Below are 20,064 nucleotides of genomic sequence, written 5' to 3'. Positions count from 1 at the left end.
GGCTCAGCAGCCCTGTCCCCCCATAAGGCTTTGCAGTCTTGCCATGCTGTCCATTGAAAGCCAGTTGGCTAGAAAGCTGGACTTCAAGGACTTGATCAGTGACTTTGCCTGTAAGAAGGCTAGGCGCTGGGCTCTTGGTGAGTAAGGCTGAGCCAGGGCTCGTAATAACTGTTAAAGGGCAAGGCTATGGTAACGATATTGGATCACTACACACAAGATGCATGATGAGAAAAAGACTGAGAACAGGTAATAGGCTCTGATTTAGCACCACCATCAGGCCTTTTCCTTTCGGTTTTGTTGTCCGTTTACACTTTAATACCTGCTTATTTTGTAGTTGGTATGGATATTTAATTAAAAAATCTGCTGCTTATGTTATTTTTGAATGTTCCATTCTAAAATGTTATTAAAAAGGCATGTACACCATAAAAGATGACTATTGAGGTCTATTGTCAGGAATGTTAGTGTTATATAAAATAGTGAATTCTACTGCAGTAGAATGTTGCACGTCTGCAGTGTTATATGTTCACCGCTCAGTGTCAGTAAATATTGTGCAGTTAGTATTGGACTACAAGATAGATACAAGCCTGTACAGGTAGAGTTATTTAAAGCATGAATGAGTGGGTTGGGTTCTGGAGGTGTGGTTACAGCAATTGTGCTTGGTTGGCGTGGCCTGGGCCTGGTGGTGGGGCCCAATGTGATATCTTTTCATGGGGCCCAAAATCTCTGGCGGCACCCCTGGTCCTGCCCCTCTACTCTTTCAGTACACAGCTTTTGTGGGGTTTCCATTCCGCACAAAACTGTGTTCAGGGGACATGCCAGCAGCTATGGAGCCAAAGCTAAGAAGCTGTAGTATTCTCTGGTGGCCTACTCCACTGCCAAACCTTCCATAAAAAGGGAGTTTTGGCATGGGGCTGACACAGAAAAGGGCCGATTTTCTACTGAGGTCCTTGAACGCACCGCGGCACGCTCCCGTGGGGCCGCGGCTCTGTCCTAATGCAGTCTCTTTGAAACGGACATTATGGTGAAAAGTGGAAACGTGGAGAGAGAGATGACTCTTACTCCGGGATAAATGCAATCGTTTTCACTGAATGCATTTCTCACACACACATCACTGTCTCTTGAAACCGCAGTGTTCTGACAGCACTTCGGTTTATTCCACTCACGTGCACGCGCCCACCTGCTGGCTCCTATACTGGAGTTTACAGAGGGGGCGGGGAGTGTGGGACAGCATTATTTTCTCTGGGGATGAGCAAGAAGCAGCCACGCTGCGACTACTCCTCACCCACGTGACCAAGGAGATCGATCCAAAGAGCCCTTCCGTAAACACGGGGGCTCCCGGTCCGGGAGATCAACACGGTCCTTTTGGAAAGTGCGCCGTGATCGCTCACCGGGATATCACATGGCAGACAACGGCGGCGGCCACGATCAAGCTACAAATAATCGCTCTGATCTGGTGAGGTGGGGGCATCTCCAGCAATGAGCGAGATGCACAACACACCCGTGTTTATTTGCAGTCGTCCTGTCACGCGGTAGCGTGGCCGAGCTCTTTTCAGCTCCCTGCCCAGCCTACTGCCCGCTGGGAGCATCTGCGCTCCGCCGCCATGGTCACCACCGGGCGGTGGACCTCCATGTACCGGATGCGGAAGTGCCCGACAACGGCAAACGGAGCCATCCGCCCCGCTGGAATGGCGAACGTAAATGGCACCGCCTCGGCCGTATCCTGGTCCCCCAAACACTCTTAAGCAGAGGTTGTGGAGATTGGCGCCTGCGATCAAACCAGGGCAGGTGAGGCATGGCCGAGCTTCCAGTAAAGGAGAGTACATTTTTCGTTTCTTCTAATCTTCTAATCATCGTTCGTTTAACTCTTTGGTTGTCAGCTCGTCTTAAGAGAAAAAAGGATAGTGGGCGGCGGGTGTAGCCGCCTTTATATACTGTGGGCCTGCGCGTGCATTCAGGTAGGCTCGCCCCGATTGGCCGGCTAAGTTTACGTAAACTCAGTAGGTGAAAGCACTGAAACTACTGTTGTGTCTCGTCAAATGTGTTAGTTATGTTTATGTACTGTATATAGTAATCTCTGTCTAAAAAAACACATTATTTATAGTGAAAACCACCCTTGAATGATGGAATAGCAGCCCAGAACCTTTAGGGATCTAAACCATAATATATCATACCCTGTGTCAGGATAGATGCTAATTAAGTGAAACTTGACATTTTTTAGAGAGGTTTAGTACAGGTAGGTCCAGGCGGACTCACCAAATGGTGCCGTTTGGGTACATTTGGTTACCATCAGTGCCATTTGACCTTTCTCAAGTACCAGACTGTAAAATTAATTGTATTTAATTGTAAAATCACTATAGGTATTCATTCCATCCAAATACAACTGGTTTTGACTTTTTTTATTTTGTATTCACCTACTGTAGACCTCTTTACCTTTTTTCGCCACAAAGCGCAATGAGGCGCGAGCTGCCGATCAGACCTTATAAATTACGCGGAGCCATTGGTCAAACTTGGTGATGGACACCTCTTTGTAACCGTTAGAGCCAATAGAATCGAGGGGCAGTATGGAAGGAAATAAATAAATGGGGCAATGAATATATATACAATTAAATTTAAATTTGTTTATTTCATGGTACTTTATTTCATAATGCCACATTTATTTATTTCAAGAGACTTTTATTTCACAATGCCACATTTATTTATTTCCAGAGACTTTTATTTCATAATGCCACATTTATTTATTTCAAGAGACTTTTATTTCATAATGCTAAGAAGTTCGTACAAGCACAGGTGCGAGAAGCCCGCTGTCATGGTTTTGGATTTATGTTGCAGTTTTCCATCTTTTATTTTGAAATGTTTTCCTCCTTGTGTCTTGTCTGGTCCTACCTGTGTTTGCCTTCCTGTCTTTAGTTTCCCTCCTGTGTCTGATTGTGCCCTTGTGTTACTGCCTCCCCTGCCTAGTTGTGTCTTGTCCTGTGATTACACTTCTGTGTATTTAGTCTTATCTTCCCCTTTGCTCCATGTTCGGTCGTCGTCTTTTCTTGTCTATGTTACCTGCCCGTCTTTCAAGTCCATGTTACCTGCTAGTCTTTTGTCCTTGTTACCTCCACGCTCATAAGTTTTTCCTGTCTGACGTGCAACCCAGTTTTCTTAATGTTTAGTTGTTTCTTGTTTTTCTAGTCATCGGCTTTTGTTTGAATAAAGCTCGCTTTTTGTTACCTGACCTTTTTGTCCTTTTACTGCATTTGGGTCCTATTTTCTCCCATTCCTGACACCCGCCTCTGGATATTCCAGCCGATATGCTCGCTACCTATGTGTTGTCCGGTCTATCAACCCGAGAAATTGTAGATCTGTTTGGTTTGTCATCCCGCACGATTCAGAGGAGATTGGTCGAAGAAGGCCAAAAGGCCCTGACACACCAGGCCGAAATCGGCCGTTTTCGCTAGTCGGACGACGAAGCGTGCCCTGTCGCCCAAACTCAATTTGGTGTGTTCCGCACCGTCGGCCGTGACACGCCTTATTTGGCCTTCCATGGCCGACGCACGGCCGATTCAACATGTTGAATCAGCCGTGCGTCGGCCACAGGCAGTCGGACAAAGAAATCACTCTGATTGGCTGTTCAGCTAGCGAATCAGTGCATGAGAAGTGAAACGGTTGGTTGAGAATGTCTTCCACAAGCAACACTCCAATGGCTGATAGCTCCAGTTCCGCAAGAAAAAATGTTTTCGATGGACAAGAGTGAAAATGGAAGGCACACGCTATTTGTTGTTTGTTTAGATCACGCAGTCTGTTCTTCTTCTCTGTCTTCCGGTTGTTGCCTCTTTTGAATGACCAATACACACTACCGCCGCCTGCTGGTAAGGAGAATTATTGCCACTCACGCATGCGCAGTTCGTAGGTGCTACTTGGCCGCTGGCTAAAGTCTTTGCGGTGTTTTCCAGTGCGACTGTTGGCCAAGAAGCAGGAGACGTGAGGCGACGCAACAGTCGTGTTCCGTCGGGACGTGTTCTTTGGTGTCAGTTTGGTGTGTCAGGGCCTTGAGGTGAATTACTTGAGCGAATGTAAAATCTAATTATTGCTCTATCTAGCTAATGTCATACAAATAACGAGCCCATAAAAATAGAATACGGGTATTATATTGGATAGTAAGATTTTCTACTTGTAACACCTGAATAATTGTTTCTGTGTTTGTACTCGTAGGCAATATTTTATATACTGCCTTCCTCTGTCCTTAACTCCTGCCTATGTCAGGCTGATCAGGTCCGAGCTCTTTTACTCTCAGGTTTCCGACTCCTCCTCTCAAAGGGTGTTTCTTCTAAACATAATTTTCCTTCTCCATATTCGCTATCTAGTTTTATTTACACTCCGTCTCTGTCTAACTCTCTCTCATTCAAACAAACGTCAATCACTCACTCTGGCGTTCCTGCTGCCCCCTAGTTGTTGGTGGTGTCAACAGCTGCTTTGGGCGCAGTCCTCTCAAGTCACCACTCGAGTTCCCTCTCAAGTCACCGCTCGAGTTCCCTCTCAAGTCTCCTCTCGAGTCCCTTCTCGAGTCCCCTATCAAGTCTCCTTTCAAGTTCCCTCTCAAGATCCCTCTCAAGTCATCTCTCAAGTCAACTCTCAAGTTTCCTCTCGAGTTCCCTCTCAAGCCCTCTCTCGAGTTCCCACTCAAGTCCCTACTCAAGTACCGTTGGAGGTTCCGCTGGGGGTCCTGCCAACCCTATGTCCTGTCCCGTTGGAGGTTCTGCTGGGGGTCCTGCCAGCTCCTTGTCCTGTCTCGTTGGAGGTCCCGCCGTCTACTCTCCTGCCGGGGGTCCTACCAATCCTATGTCCTGTGCCGTTGGAGGCCCCGCCGACTACTCTCCTGCCGGGGGTCCTGCCAACCCTGTGTCCTGTCCCGTTGGAGGCCCCACCGACTACTCTTCTGCCGGGGGTACATTCAGCCAGTGACTTGCAAACTCTCGCGAGAGTTTTACACAAGACGGATCCTTTCTAGCCATAACCCAGATGGCAGGCTGACAGGCAGGTAGGCCATCCAGTTATTTTAGCCGGGCCGGCTAAAATGATTGGTCATGCTTTTTACAGCGCCACGGCTTCCACAGATGAAATTATTTTATGGATTTTTTGTTAAAGCACTTAAGATATTCATTTCTATCGGGATGTTAAGAGCATTTCATGCAATATAACAAAAAGTGTATCTCGAACCGGTTTCTCAAACTTACCTACCCCACCTTTAATGTCAGCAAAACATTACAATTATTATTTACAATGGACTAGGCTTAGCTAACAGACTATTTTCCACCACTCATGGACCACACCCACTTTTTCTCTTGAAAAACTGGGTGACATATTGTATATTTGCATGCATATATTAATGTTAATTATTGATGATTGATGAAAGGTTACTTAAACATTTTTTCTTAATGTTCTAAAAATGTTTGGGGCCCCTGTCAGTTACGGGCCCTTAGAATCGTCCTAACTTTTCACCCCCTTACGGCGCCCCTGCAGGACACTGAGACTGGGTTACGGCCCGTCCACACAGCGGCGTGCGTTGAAGCGTCAACGCTTCTGCCCATTCACTTTGAATGGGGTGACGTCACGCTTCGCCGAACTGCATTGTGGGGAGCGTAGCTACGCGTTGCTCGTGTTGCTTCAAAAGTTGAACCATGTTCAATTTTTGAAGCTTTGACGGAAGCGTCAGCCAATCAAATCCCGTTTATGAAAATCTGCCAGTACAACTGCTAGCCAATCAAACCGCGTGTGTGCTGCGAGTAGTGAATCACCCGGTGCTGTATAATCAGTCTCTGTTAATCTACCGGGATACAAACCGGAGGAGCCAGGCATGGAGGGAGGTGGCAGAGATAGTGGGTGAAACTGGTAGGTTTTCGCCTGTTTGGGGAGTTTATATCCAGTGTACCTCGTTTAAACATTGAATGGACAGCTAGAAGGCATATACAGTATATATAGCAAGCATGCAATGCTAGCATTTTGCTTTGTATGTCGGGGGCGGGAGATTCATGTGATTGGTTGTTGGTCGCGTTGCTCGCGTTGAATCCCGAAGCTTGAGACACGCCCACCGCCAAGCGTCAACGCACGCTGCTGTGTGGACGCTCCATTACTCACTCCAGCTTTGCAGCGTCCCTCCTCCATTCAGGGGCAATAGAGAGTCAAATCTATCATCCTGGGAGGAGATAGGTTTCCTTTCAACAGAAAGTCGAAAAGAGGCCCTGTTGCAAGAACGGTGGGTTACGTAGTGTAACTCTAGTTCTAGAGTGATATGTGTGTGTAAAATGCATGCAATAAAAATTATTGCATTTATTCCAGAGTAAGAGTTATCTCTCTCCACATTCCACATTTCCCCATTATGCCTCGTTGAGATCGGCAAGGCCGTTTTCATACGATGTTAAGTGGACACCCATTATGAGGCGCGGCCCCTGTGAGAGTGGCCGCGGTGCGTTCAGGGACCTCCGCAGAAGAACAGTGGGTTACGTAGTGTAACTCTAGTTCTAGAGTGATATGTGTGTGTCCCGGGACGGGAGAACGGGGGGCCGACCTCATGTCAAGTGGCGGACCCCTGCCAGACGAGTGGAGGCTTCACCCGGAGGTGGTGAAGCAGGTCTGGACTCAGTTCGGGAGAGCAGAGGTGGACCTGTTCGCTGATCGGCGCAACAGCCACTGTGCCCTGTGGTTCTCCCTGGCCCGGTGGGACAATCCGCCCTTGGGGGTGGACGCATTTGCACACGAGCCATGGCCAAGGAAGCTGCTTTACGCCTTTCCACCGCTGCACCTTACCCCCCCCCCCCCCCCCCCTCCTGGAGAGGGTGAGGCAGGAGCAGCTGCCAGTCATCCTAGTGGCCCCACAGGAAGCAGGTGCAATAGGGACGTTACCCACTCTGGGCCAATCTCTCCAGGCTTGGCTCCTGAGAGGGACAGGCTGAGACAGGTGGGGCTGTCTGTTGGGCCTGTTACATGCCAAAGTGGGCGGGATTCCGGCGATGGTGTGAAGGAAGAAGTCTAGAGCCTCTGTCATGCACGCTGGGCTCTATTCTTACCTACTTACAGATACTGGTGGACAGGGGGCTGACTCATTCCACAATTAAGGTGTATGCAGCAGCCATTTCGTCCTGCCATGAGGGATTTGGAGGCAGGTCAGCCTTCAGTCAGCCGCTTATGGTGCGGTTTTTGCAGGGGGTCAGGAGGAAGCGCCCAGTGCATGCCTCCGCCCCACAGTGGGACCTGCCGTTGGTGCTCGAGGGTCTGGTCACAGAACCATTAGAGCCCCTGGAGCTCCCCGCCCTGAAAGCACTGTCATGGAAGACAGCATTGCTACTTGCCTTGACTTCGGCCAAAAGAGTATCCGAGCTGACCGCGCTGTCGGTTTACCCAAGCTGCCTTTTGATCCGGGGTGACCGTAGCGGGGCGACACTCAGACCGAACCCCTCCTTTACTCCTAAGAGCTTCAGGAGTTTGTTCAAGTCAAGGGCTATTCAGTTAGGTGGCTTTAATCTTCCACCCCATATTGAGGCCAGGGAGGCTGAATTGCACCTCCTCTGCCCAGTGCGTGCGCTAGCATGTTATGTAGAGCGCACGGCTGCCATTAGACGCACTGAACAGCTGTTTGTGTGCTTTGGGGATGGTGTGGCTGGAAAAGCTCTCTCCAAGAAGCGCCCAACAGAATGGCTATGCGGGTGCATTATACATGCCTATGGACGGGCGGGGAGAGCCCTCCCCACTGGGGTCCGTGCACATTCTACACAGGCTGTGGCTGTGTCAAACAGCCTTATTCAGCAGCGTGAGTGTAGAAGATATATGCACGGCGGCGTCTTGGTCTACGCCAGGCTCCTTCATAAAATGTTATCTCCTGGACATGTCTGGCTCCTTCTCGTCGTCTGTGCTTGCCGAGGCAACGCATGACTGGTGAGAGGGGTGGTGGCTGTGGGTCATCAGGTGTCTGACCCCCCCCCCCCCCCACCCCCCCCCCCCCCTGGAAATAAAGCACTTGTGTTTTCCCATGCTCCTGAGGGACTCTGGAGACATGGTGCGCAATCAGCCCCGTACAGGGCTGGAGGCAGGCTGGGAGAGCCTTCCTCACTATTGTTCATGCCCACTCTACACGGAGCGTTTGGGGGACGTGGTGCACTTATGTTTTCCCATGCTCCTGAGGGACCTGGGGAACATGGTGCGCGGTAGGGTCCAGACGGAGTCTGCGCACAGATCTTTTCCGTGCACACTCTACACGAAGTAAGCGTGTGTGAGTGTGCCTTATCCAAATTGCGGACCCAACTTCTCTACGGTTACAACCGGATGGGAGGAAGTGGGGATGCAATGGATGAAAAAGCCGGTCAGGGACGGTGTGGTGGGTCGATGTTGTTGGATGACAGGGCGTGTATACATCGGGGCTCCGCCCACTGTACCCATAGACTCCAGTAGAGGGGGCGGAGCCTTTGTGAAATATAACAGGGGGTTACGTATTGTAACCCTAGTTATATAAGCACAGGCGGAGCCCTCTACCTGGGGGCCCTGTCTTTCCTAGTCCGCTCGCTGAAGAGTGTATAGAATAGTGGGCGGCGGGTGTAGCCGCCTTTATATACTGTGGGCCTGCGGGCGCATTCAGGTAGGCTCGCCCCGATTGGCCGGCTACGTTTATGTAAACTCAGTAGGTGAAAGCATGCACAGCATGATAGAGTAGTACTCATAGAGTCCAGTAGAGGGCTCCGCCTGTGCTTATATAACTAAAATCCCCGTCCCTGCACAGTAGCGTGGCGTGGGGAAAAAATTAGGGGAAGCCAATAATACGTCCTTTCTTTTTGGGGGGGGGGGGGGGTGTGGTGGTCAATGTAATAACGTAACCAGATGAGTGATTACAGCGCCCGGTATCATTTTACACACATTTGTATCATACAGATGCAGGAATTACACACGCCTGTTATCTAACCGACAGGTCCGCACGCACTCTCCAGCCGCAACTCTAATAAGCATTCATTCACAAACTAAATCAGGAGACCTTTAACGTTTTACATCCGGTTCGCTCCTTTGTTCCTCGCTGTACACAGCTCCAGTTTGGGCATTGGCCTGTCATCAGATTGTATTTGAAGTTGCTGCTGCTGCAGCGGAAGTTTAGTACAATTATTTTTGATTAAATACTCCAAATCTCCACCCTCCATAATTGCACTTGCTTCAGTTGCTTGCTACTTTCTAACGGCAGTGAGAGTGGTGCAGTGACGCTATCTTCTATCGATTCGATTTAGGATTCGAAAATTATAAAAGTAGGGTAGACATGTGGATATTATCGGACTGAACAAAACGTGCATTTACCTAACAGGTTCGTTTTCCACTGACATTTTTTCAAGCTATTTTCCAAAATCCTATGGAGAAATCCCATTGCTATTTTGTCGAGGGAAACCGGGCGTAGCTTACTTCCGCTTTTTGGGACGCGTCACTGCACCACTAAGTTGATGCGATTTGATTGGATTGTGAGGCAAGGGAAGCCAGCCGCCTCTGGCTTCCCTTGGCATGGCCCTGACCAATTACAGGTTGGCAGGGGCATGACGTGAGCCTCATCTGATTGGTCAATCCCCCCATTTTTTTTGACCAAGGGAAGCAAATTTCGGCTGGCCTCCTCTCGCAACAGAGAGTGCAATCTACTGTTTCACCGTAACATCTAGAGGGGCGCTGTTTCACTCTTTGTAAAATACTCAATGAGAATGGGGGAGAGACGGGCCGGTAGCAACACACAACAAAGAATTTCCGAAACTAAACGAAGTGTTTTAATTTATTTATTAAAATTATAACTACAATCCGAAAAAACAGGGGAAGCCTGGCTTCCCTTGGCCTCCAGGAGAAAACGCCACTGTCCCTGCATGTACCTCTTTCTTTCCTGGTTCCTGGAAACAAGCGCTTTGCTTCTTTTCTCACCTCAGCTTAAAGAGCCTTTGACACGAGTTTCCCCCATCATCCAAACCCATCAATTTGAGTAAATATTGTCCCCTTGAAAACCGTTACTGAACTGATTTTGGATATTTGTACTTTGATAACCATTAATCTGCCCTTCAATGTTGACAATTTTCTGGATCTTCTCGGGATTCTTCAAGTCCCGCCAAATGATGTGTGACGTCATTGTGGGCACAGCGCTCCAGCTGCACCATTCAGGATCCCAGCATCTGCATGTAAACGCATGATGGCGCACACAGCAGCAAGCTCAGACAGCGATGACAGTTTCATTTTGAACGTGTCTGAGAGCTCATATGAGGCTGAAGGATCGGTTTATGTTGTATCTGTTAGAAGTTTAGGAATTAGGTGCGTCAATATGTGGGCGATCATACGGTCATGTAGCCAGTGGTGGACTGGGACTAAAAATCATCCCGGGACTCTCGACCGGCCCACTTTGGTACCGCTAGTAAATTGTCAACGGGGGGAGTGGGGGATGTGCTAGTGAGTTATCCGACCGGCCCACTTCGGTACCGGCCCATCGGGATTCGTCCCGATGGCCAGTCCGCCACTGCACCCAGCCCAGCCCACGTAAACTGTCAACGGGGAGAGCCTCGCTGCGGGGAAACGGTGGACCATAGTGTCCCGATCGGAGTGGGAATAATGATAATAATAATAATAATAATAATAATAATAATAATAATAATCGGTGCATTTTATCCATTAATTTCCCCAACATTGTGGTAAAAAAAAACACACGTTTAATCCATGTTGGTGTACTACTACAACCAGTGGTGTAGTGGGGATTTTCTTACTGGGTGGACGGGAGACACTATGGACGCGCTCGTGAACTGTCAACGGGGGGGGGGCTTGGGGGACCTCTGTGTCGCCTGTCAGCGCAACTTACATGATGCCGTTTAGACAATATAATTATAAAGGGCGGTGCCGGCTGTCAGCGAACCGATCCGGCCTTTCTGCGCGACTATCACTCAAATGCGGGACATAGTCTCAATGTGTGGGACGCGGGACAAATAATAAAAATGCTGTGTGTGCAGTCCCGCACAGTGCAGGACACCTGGTCACCCTACACACACGGTTCTGCCCCTCACACACACACGCTTCAAATCAAGTTGCATAAATGCTTGAGCTACGTTTTTATTATAATTACTGTGAAATCTGCCTATTATGTTTTCGTCATTATTACAACAAACACACACTTGCAACTGATAACACTGGCAATGATTTTAGATTTATTAGACTATTAAAAAAAGAAATCATACTTCAAATAAGTGGGGGTACGGCGTACCCCCACGTCCAACGCCCACTACACCACTGAAAGCATCGGTTTGTTTTCTCATCAGGAAATGCAGACCGGCTCAAACAAACTATTTTTAAATCATCATCCTCACGATCATTTAATGTGTCATATGTTTGCCGAATTGACATGAAAGCACTAATACATGTAGTGTAATCAACTTGAGTTTACAACTACAAAAATAATCGATTTGTTTTTATATCACATCCGACGAGAGGAAATTCAGCAGCTCTCACTACCGATTTTTAATCCTAATTTAATCATCATCTTCACCACGATCATTTATGTTTATGTTCGCCGAATTGACATGAAAGCACTGACAAATATGAATATACTGTAGTCAACTTCATTAAAACGTTATTAACGGGCCTAAACTCAGTAATTCACCATTTCTACGCATGACAACACACTTTGTCCTTGTTTGGCTCCCTCGCCGCACAGTGAAGCGTTCCCGCATTGACGTCACTTCCGGCTTCCCCCAAAACTTCAAAATGAGTCGAAGGAATTTCCCCGCGATGTTCGAAATTATTGATATTTACCGGAACGGTATCGCACCTTCTTTTTTAAACTAACGGTTCGAGATGACTAGTAGTCCAATATTTCCTTGCACAACAGTTGTTGGGATGCTGTCACAGGCTCTTTAAGTGTTTCCTTATATGTTTGAAACTCCCTGTTTAGGTTTTGGCCGCCTCCGATTATGATGCTGTTCTGTGTATCGGTAAACTCTTAAACAGTGGAAAAAATTGTAAAAGCTATATCTGACCACACTGCTTGAGAAATAACACCTGAGTAGTAACCAGTGAATACTTTTCCTACAAATCATATGACGGGTGTATAAGATGCAAGGATTTTTTAAAGATAAAACTGCACAAAAGGATATCAAATGTAAGTCTAATCACAGAAAATGCATCTACCTCCAACTAGAGTTTTCAAACATTAGCTAACATTTGCCACCATCACCTTGTGGACATACCAGATCAAGTAAAGTTATAGCAGCCAAACCCTAGATGAGTATTGAATAGAGAGAGAGTGTGTTTTATTGCTTTGAGTTCAAACTTCATATGAAAAGTGAGGGTACCTTCTTGAATTGTGGGAAATAAAGCCCTATGCAGAGTTTGTGGTTACGAGATCAGTTCATTATCTCCCTGTATTCATAATCTAAATACGTTTGGGTGTTTTTAACATGTGCGGAGTAACAGAAGAATTATCACTTGCCTATTAAAGATTAGCACTCCCCGGGTCACTGCCTTGTTTACCTCTAGTTACAAGCTCTGTAATCTGTGATGAAACGTGAGTCATTAGGGGTGACCGGTGTCAGGGAAAGATGATCAGGACAGTAGCCCCGGATGACTCAAATACTTTCCACCATCATGTTAGGGTTCTCTCTCCCCTTTTTAGAGCTGTAGTAGGTGCAAGTATTTGGGTAGGAGGCAGAAGAGGAAGAGGAGTTACAGAAAACAAAGATCTGAGCAGAGAGGAATATAACTTAATTACTTCTGATAGCTATGTCGGACAAAAAGACCGGCCAAATAAATCTATCCACCAACAAGAAGATGAAGAAGCTGCGCACCATTAGCGTTGTGTGCAGCCTGACAGGAAGCTTGCAGCAGTGGGTGACGGAGAACGAGAACAAGCAGGCCGGAGAATGTGTCTCAAAGAAACCTCATCCCGTCATCCAGCCAACAGAAGCTTTGCCACAGCATGAAACTACTTCTAGAGAACTCAAAAGACTACTCACAAGGATGCCAAATATTCATCCAAAACTGAGGAGGTGAACACCACAGCTGAGGCGCTATCTCGCATCAAGGTGAAGCCAGTGGTGAAAACAGTGACCAGCGGGATTCAGGAGAAAAGTGTTAGCATTTGACTTTTGACAGAGAGTCCCTGCCATCAGAAGAGGAGATCGACAGGCTTCTGAAGAAGAAAGGCTCACCTACTCGCCGCAGGAAATGCTCCAACGTGGTATCATCTCTGACCAAGAGCTGGAAGCAGGTGGAGAGTGAGCAGAAGCTTGGAAAAGAGGGAGGGGGGCCAGGTGAAGGACGCACCTGTGCTGGTGATGGACATACTGAGGCAGACAAAGAGACACTGGACACAGTGGATGCTCATTCACACAAGATGAACCCTTTGAAAGAAGAAGAGCAAAAACCCTCTGAAGGAGCCTCTGAGTCAGCAATAAGGATTAAAAGACCCTCAGTCCCAACATGAGTACGATCACTGGTTTTCATTTAGTTTTTCCAGTAATAAGAAGTTCTTTGTGAACAGAATAGATTTAAAATGTTGAAAAATACTGCCCTACATTTACTCTCAATTCTTAAAGGTCAGATGAAATGGTATTTACATCCCTGATGTTATTTTTCCTTAAGAAACTGAATATTGACATGAGAAGGTCAAGTGTCAATTTAAAGTGTAAACCACATGGCTTGATTGGTAGGATGGGAAGAAAGCCAGGACTGTGGAAACATTTGTGTTGACTTTATCACTTTACCATGTGTGCACCATAAGGTCACAGATTAGACTGAAAGTATTCCAGGAAGTAGCCGTTTTCTCAAAAATCAAATAAAGATTTAAATTAATATATATTAGTTTTTTCGTATCAAACTGCAGTTTATTTGGAAAGGCAGGCAACATGGTCTTGAGAATGGGAACTCATGGAGAGATTCTTGAAGGAACTATTTTTTGGGATTTGTACAGTCATCATTCTGGTTTGTACTCTACCCTGAATGCATCTCATGTTCAAGTCATTTGAAAACATGTCAATTAGGTCAACATTATAACTTTATAAAGCAGGGAACAGGACAAGATGTTAGTATCCAAACCTTGGTTTCTGTTTCAAGTATGAGCAGTATTGACCAATCACTTTTGAGAACTCTTTGGTTGTATGGAGAGCAAATGCGCATTTGCGGAAATGGAATCTCGGAACCCATTGGCTATTGCGCATTACAGGAATTCTTGTCCCTGATTATCCATCGTAACACTGGGACCCAAAAGCCAAAGAGTTCCCATATTGTATTCGTATTGACCTTTAAGACCTTTTTTCCCTCCTATTGGCTATTTCAACTCCCTTTGCCTTTAGTTGGTCCAAAATAAACTGTGTTGTGTTTAATATACTCTGACATCCGACACAGGTACAAGAAGGAAGATCCAACAAGATCAACTCCCTCTCCAAGAAATATAGTGCTGTGGGAAACCTCAAGAGCCGCTGGCAGAACTGGGCTTCAGAGCACACCATTAACCAGAAACTGAACCCCTTCAGTGAATATTTCGATCATGATTACTCCATGTCCCTCCGCCTCCAAGGAGGGTACCAAAACTACAGAGAGAGCCAAACGTGCCGAGCATCACATCCACGGTGAAATATCTGATATGTGTTATGTGATCAGGACTATGGCTGATCCGGATCCAGACGGAAAGACCCGTGTCATGTTTGGACAGCTGTTTGACAGATATGTTCGGATCTCTGATAAGGTGGTGGCGATATGAGAGTCAGGAAGCACGGGAAGGTGGCGTGTGAAAGGGAGAGGCTGTGGCAACGCCAGGATGAGAGAGTTATAATTTATCTGATGGTGTGTGGTCAACACCTGGGTCAAAATATAGTCGTGGAAATCCTCTTACAGTTACTCGTATAATAACATCAGTCCTTATTAAGCAGGGCTGAGAGGAGGATTTATAAGACAATTTGACCTAGGTCTATTCAGTGGATACTGGCAAAACAGTATCAAAGGAATGATTGAGACCTCAGAGCTTGGCGGATGAGTCAGATAATCAAGAATATCTTTCTGATATCTTTAAAGACTTTTTTGTTGAGTTACTGCTGTCATGGATATGTTTGAGATATGCAATTTTTTATGTTCTACCTGTTGGCTGCTTAAGTTTCCATTGATTTTCATTTGGGTCTCCATTGCACTTTCTTTATTGCTTATGTTGAAGAGATACTTGATATGCATCTGGATTAATGTACCAAATATCCAGCAGCTTTGCAGTACAGTGCAGGACAGTAATCCAAACACGGATTGGGTTTCATTGCCTTAATACCTGCAGCTCAGCAGCCATTAAACTGCACCGGGCACAATGCAGTGAAACAGAGCAGACCACAGCACTTTAAAACATCCTGCCCTATTAGACTGAGCCTGTAATGACTAATGTAAAGGGTGAATGTGACTGTCTGAGGAAAACAGGAACACTTTCTCATCTGGTTATTAAGGTTGGTATAATATAAGAATTAACATACAGAACATTTATATTTTTATATATTTATAACTGCTCATATGAATTTTAAATATTTAACCACATCTTGTCAGAGCATCACATTGTACATTTTGTCAGATTTCACATTATTTTAAATACTTTATTATATATATATTTCTAAATAAATTTACAGTATTCTGCAATAATACATTAATTGAATGTCTCTGGATCATTGAATGGTGAATCATAGCTTGAAAGGTTATGAGGTTTCTCAAGATCATTCGTGAGTGAAGACAGGTAGGTGGATAACAAAATAGAATTCCATTAGGTGGTGTTGTCACAGATGTTATCTTGAGTAACTCAGAACATTTCCTATAAGATAACTGACAACATTTATCGGAATTGACGATACCTTTGTTCACGTTAGGGGACAGATTAAATCTCGTTTTCTGCATGAATGGGACACCTGTGGGGTTGCAGTACGAGCTTTTTTTTATTGACAAAAGTTGTGCAATTAAGGAAAAATAAGTAAACAAATTAAACATCTTCATATTATTAGTTTCACATGTTAGTTTACAAGGCTGGGAAAAAGGAGGACGTAAATAGTCCACTAGCCAAAAGTGTATGCAATTTAAAATCATTTATTTTAGGGTTTTCATATAGAATATATCTATTGTTATGCCCTATATATAAAAATAACATAATATTGTTATGCCATATGTTATTGTGCATGCAACATCCACCTTTAACATGGGCGATGTTGATTTTTCTTTTTTATTCATGATCTAAAACAAAACAAGAGCATACTTGGCACATATCATATTTACACCTAGATTATTAGAATTTTGTAACCTGACGAAGCGCCAACAAAAATACCCACCCACCTCCCTCCCTGTCTGATACATCATAACTCGGCAAGGACCAATAAACTGTTCAGGCTTTGTTTCTGAATGCAGTTGCACTATAAATGATCGTATCTACTCCAAATTTAGACATTAGGAGAGTGTAGCTGCACACATGCTGAGGCTTCATTTGCTGTAATGCACACTTGAACGGCAAGTATCGTTTTTTGAATTCCACTCATCACTAACCAAATGTATTATGTAAGTAAACAAGAATGACTGAACATATGTATTTATATTTCTGTATTATCGGCTACAGGTATTTTTTGATAATAGAAGAAACAACAAATCAGACAGGTGAGACTCCGTCTATAGTCAATAATAATTATTAACAACGAGATGCAGGGTAAATAACTCTTCTCTTTCTTTTCAGAATGCTTTTTCTTGCTATCTTCGCTGTAATTGCAGCCTCTGCTATAGCTGACCGTAAGTTTCCATGAATGCATTATCCTTTATGAATCAAATTTATAAGGATAATTCATGTTCATAATATGTTTGTCTGTCTCCTTGTTGCAGCTGAGACTCAGAGCTATTCCTACTCCCCTCCTGCGGGGTCAGGGAGTGGCTCTCCGTTCAGTATAATTGGGGAGGGAAGAATCACAGCTGTACGAGTGTGGGAGTCATCCAACATACGAGGGTAAATGTTATAGATCATTATTTTGACATTATTAAATTAAGAGTAATGTAACACTGGTCAAAAGTCACACTTTTACCAAGTGCCATATTGAAGTAATCATCACATTGATGCATCAATAACTTAAAAACGATCAATGTATATAATTCTGAAATGGAACATACTGCATAATGAGTATTTTTACCTGTGCTACTTTAAGTATGTTTTGACGACAATGCTTTTTTTTCTACTTTTACCTGAGTATGATTTTGATTGCAGGACTTTAAACTGAGCATTGTTACATTTCATTCATCAGCATCCAGTTCCGCTACGGCTTCACCTGGTCTTCCGTTGTGGGTCACAGGTCCGGCCAGCTACAGGAGATGGAGTTGTCTGACAATGAAGCCATCATTCAGATTTCTGGGAAGGCCAGTCACTATGTGCAGTCAGTGGTGATCGTAACTAGCAAGGGCCGCCATCTTGAAGCAGGCCAGCCCTCAGGCACTTCCTTCAACATGTATCCCAGCCACAAGGGTGCCGAGCTGATCTTCATCAGTGGCACTAACCATGGAGCAATGACCTCCATCGCAGCACACTGGGGTCGAGTTGATACATCTGCTACTGACACTGAGAACTGAGAAGTAGAACTTGCCTGAGGCGATGCTATTTAACCAACAACTTGTTCAAATCTATGTGTGAAAATTATGGTTTATTTCCGAATGTAATTCATCTGTTCTGCGGTGCAACATTTTAACATTTCAAATCTGCACATTTGCACTTTTGCTTGTGACTGTATGGGTTGAGGCTTGATGAAATGTAACTTTGATTTAAATGCTATGCCGATTTATTTTCGGCATAGCATTTGTTCACATCATGCTCTTGTCATTGTTGGAAAAATGTACTAGTTAATAATAAAAAAAGATCTCTCTACTTGAAAGCTGCTGACATATTGTGTTTTTCAATACTCATAATACTTATTTAGGATAAATGCAGTTAAAGTGGCTTCAGATCAGGAAACACACAACTTATCTCTGAACGTTTTTAACAGGAATTGTCTATACCGCTTGAAGGAACAGTGGGACATTTTAAAACATGCATTCATCCAATTTCTTCATCCAGAGGGTTACATTTGAAGATTGATACTATAACTCTCTGCCCATGCATGTAGAGCTGGGTTGATCTGATGATTAGCTTAGCATAAAGGCAGAGGGAACGAGATAGCATGCAAACACATGATTATAAGTCATGCTTTAGATATTTCTTAGCTGGGTGCAGTGACTCCCTTGAGATTCTGCTCAACAGACTTTTTGAAATGGTCAAGATAAACATATTTGCTATAGTTATAAAATAGTTGCATGACTTCAAATATAACTTGATGATGGCATGCTATCTCTTCATCAATCAAGACTTCAGTTCCAACACTGCCACCCTTCAAAATATAAAACGTCTTAAAGACAATTGATCGTCATTATTAGTCTTATAAAATTTGACAGAATTACACTGTGACATAATGGTATATTATAAGAATATGCCATTTGGATGGTCACTGTGCTCACTGTCTGCAATAAAAAAGGTATAAATATATATATTTATTTTTCTCTTAAAAAAACTATTTTCAGACACACACACACACACACACACACACACACATACACATACACACACACACACACACACACACACACACACACACACACACACACACACACACACACACACACACACACACACACACACACACATACACACACACAAACACACACATACTTTCTATGTAAATCAATCAAAGTCAGAAAACCCCTCAGACAGGCTGAGCAGAGCTTTAAAAAAACAAAACAGAAACCAGGAAGAACATAGATGTATTACCGACTAACACACCTGCCGGTAGGCTTAAGTACACAAGAAATGTGGCAACACAATAGACTCCTGCATACCTTCATTATCTGTTTATCAGATCAAATACATGCAATCACAACTATAACAGTTGTGTTTTCCCTGCAACACCTGTGATGCAAGTCTTAGGGAATATTTTATCGATTGCTAACCTGCAAACGCTTCTTCCTCATACTCACTCACACTCTCACTTCAATGTAATTGCATAATGACCTAAATGCATTTAGTTTGTTTTTGGTAAAGCCCATATATGTGCTGACCTTCAGTGTGAGCAACATCGCACATAGACAGATAACACACACAATAATAAAATCAACTGACAGGAAGCTGCATGTTAAATTAAAGTTTGTTTCCTTTTCTTCTAAAGAAGATTTACAACCTCTACTGCAGCTGTCAGTTTGATGACCTGGTATTTATTGTATGCACATTAAGATGTAGTCATTGTAATAAAGAAGCAACATGTTGTGTTGTTTGCAGCCCCCTTGCTGTTCATCAACAAATCTTAATATGCATTCGGGAACTTCCAGATAATGGCAGACAGGTTTTATGACGTTACCATATGCCCTGTAGATAAATACTTGAAGCAAGATAAAAACCCTTTGATAAGCAAGCTGTAGAGTTTATGGGAGGTGATGTAATGTTTCCTTCAACATAGCCAGCATAGCTGTTTCCTATTTCCCCCACCTGTTCCCAGTCTTTGTGCTAAGCTATGCTAATCAGTTGTTGACTCACACTGCACAAACACAGTTGCATAGGTCTTCTATTACAGCTCTTATTTTCCAAGATGTTGAACTAGAACATTAAGTGGTAATTTTCTTACACTGTCTGGCTAGAATATGATCCAGATCTGGTGATATTCTGGTTTCTATATTTCGGCTGGTTTCCCAAATAACCTGCTTAAATTAGCCTACTAGATGTATCAAAACGGCGTTCATGTCCATGCTATTTGCTTGCCTTTTGCTCACATAGAGACATTTTGTGTGCTTTATTGTGAGGATTTTCCATTAGTGTGTCTTTGTGTGAGGGATACAGAAAGATGTGCTTCCAAACTGTTCTGCCTTCAAAACTGATGAAGCTTGCTTTCCCTCAAATCCCAGAAAGCGCTGCGCCTCCACTTCCCAGGATGCTTTGAGGCGCGGCGGCGGCAGCAGCTGTGTGTGCTCCGGCTTGCCCGCAGCAAAGTGAATATAACACGCCAAACAAGGTACAATGCGAGAGCGTTCACTTTT

The 20,064-nt window shown here is 44.6% G+C and overlaps 3 protein-coding genes across 4 annotated transcripts in view; all 3 read left to right on the top strand.

Annotated features, from left to right (window-relative positions):
- Positions 1-1,077: 1,077 nt before the first annotated feature.
- On the top strand, positions 1,078-18,056 carry LOC307021424 (zymogen granule membrane protein 16-like). The gene is made up of 5 exons (XM_079653541.1): positions 1,078-1,785; positions 16,589-16,626; positions 16,703-16,755; positions 16,846-16,966; positions 17,259-18,056. The coding sequence occupies exons 1-5, from the start codon at positions 1,699-1,701 to the stop codon at positions 17,578-17,580; spliced, it is 621 nt and encodes a 206-aa protein (XP_079509667.1). The 5' UTR covers positions 1,078-1,698; the 3' UTR covers positions 17,581-18,056.
- On the top strand, positions 12,745-16,678 carry abrab (actin binding Rho activating protein b; the record flags this gene model as incomplete). The annotated part of the gene is given in 7 exon segments (XM_079653544.1): positions 12,745-12,963; positions 12,966-13,101; positions 13,104-13,443; positions 14,368-14,381; positions 14,384-14,534; positions 14,536-14,714; positions 14,717-16,678. Coding segments are annotated over 7 exon segments (1,191 nt in total). The 3' UTR covers positions 14,869-16,678.
- A 1,910-nt stretch (positions 18,057-19,966) lies between the features above and the next one.
- Positions 19,967-20,064, top strand: part of samd12 (sterile alpha motif domain containing 12) — a 137,715-nt gene continuing 137,617 nt past the window's right edge. For both annotated transcript variants that reach the window (XM_079653543.1, XM_079653542.1), the window contains exon 1: positions 19,967-20,039. The gene's annotated coding sequence lies outside the window, so the exon portion shown is untranslated. The remainder of the gene's footprint in view (positions 20,040-20,064) is intronic.

This window comes from Notothenia rossii, assembly GCF_949606895.1.
Source record: "Notothenia rossii genome assembly, chromosome: 10".
Lineage (NCBI taxonomy): Eukaryota > Metazoa > Chordata > Actinopteri > Perciformes > Nototheniidae > Notothenia > Notothenia rossii.
This window is presented reverse-complemented; position numbering and strand designations above follow the sequence as displayed.

Coding starts and splice junctions, on each gene's coding strand:
- LOC307021424 (XM_079653541.1), top strand. CDS start 1,699: ATGGCACCGCCTCGGCCGTATCCTGGTCCCCCAAACACTCTTAAGCAG. Junction 1,786..16,588: donor CTGCGATCAAACCAGGGCAG/GTGAGGCATGGC, acceptor TATCGGCTACAG/GTATTTTTTGATAATAGAAG. Junction 16,627..16,702: donor AGAAACAACAAATCAGACAG/GTGAGACTCCGT, acceptor CTTTCTTTTCAG/AATGCTTTTTCTTGCTATCT.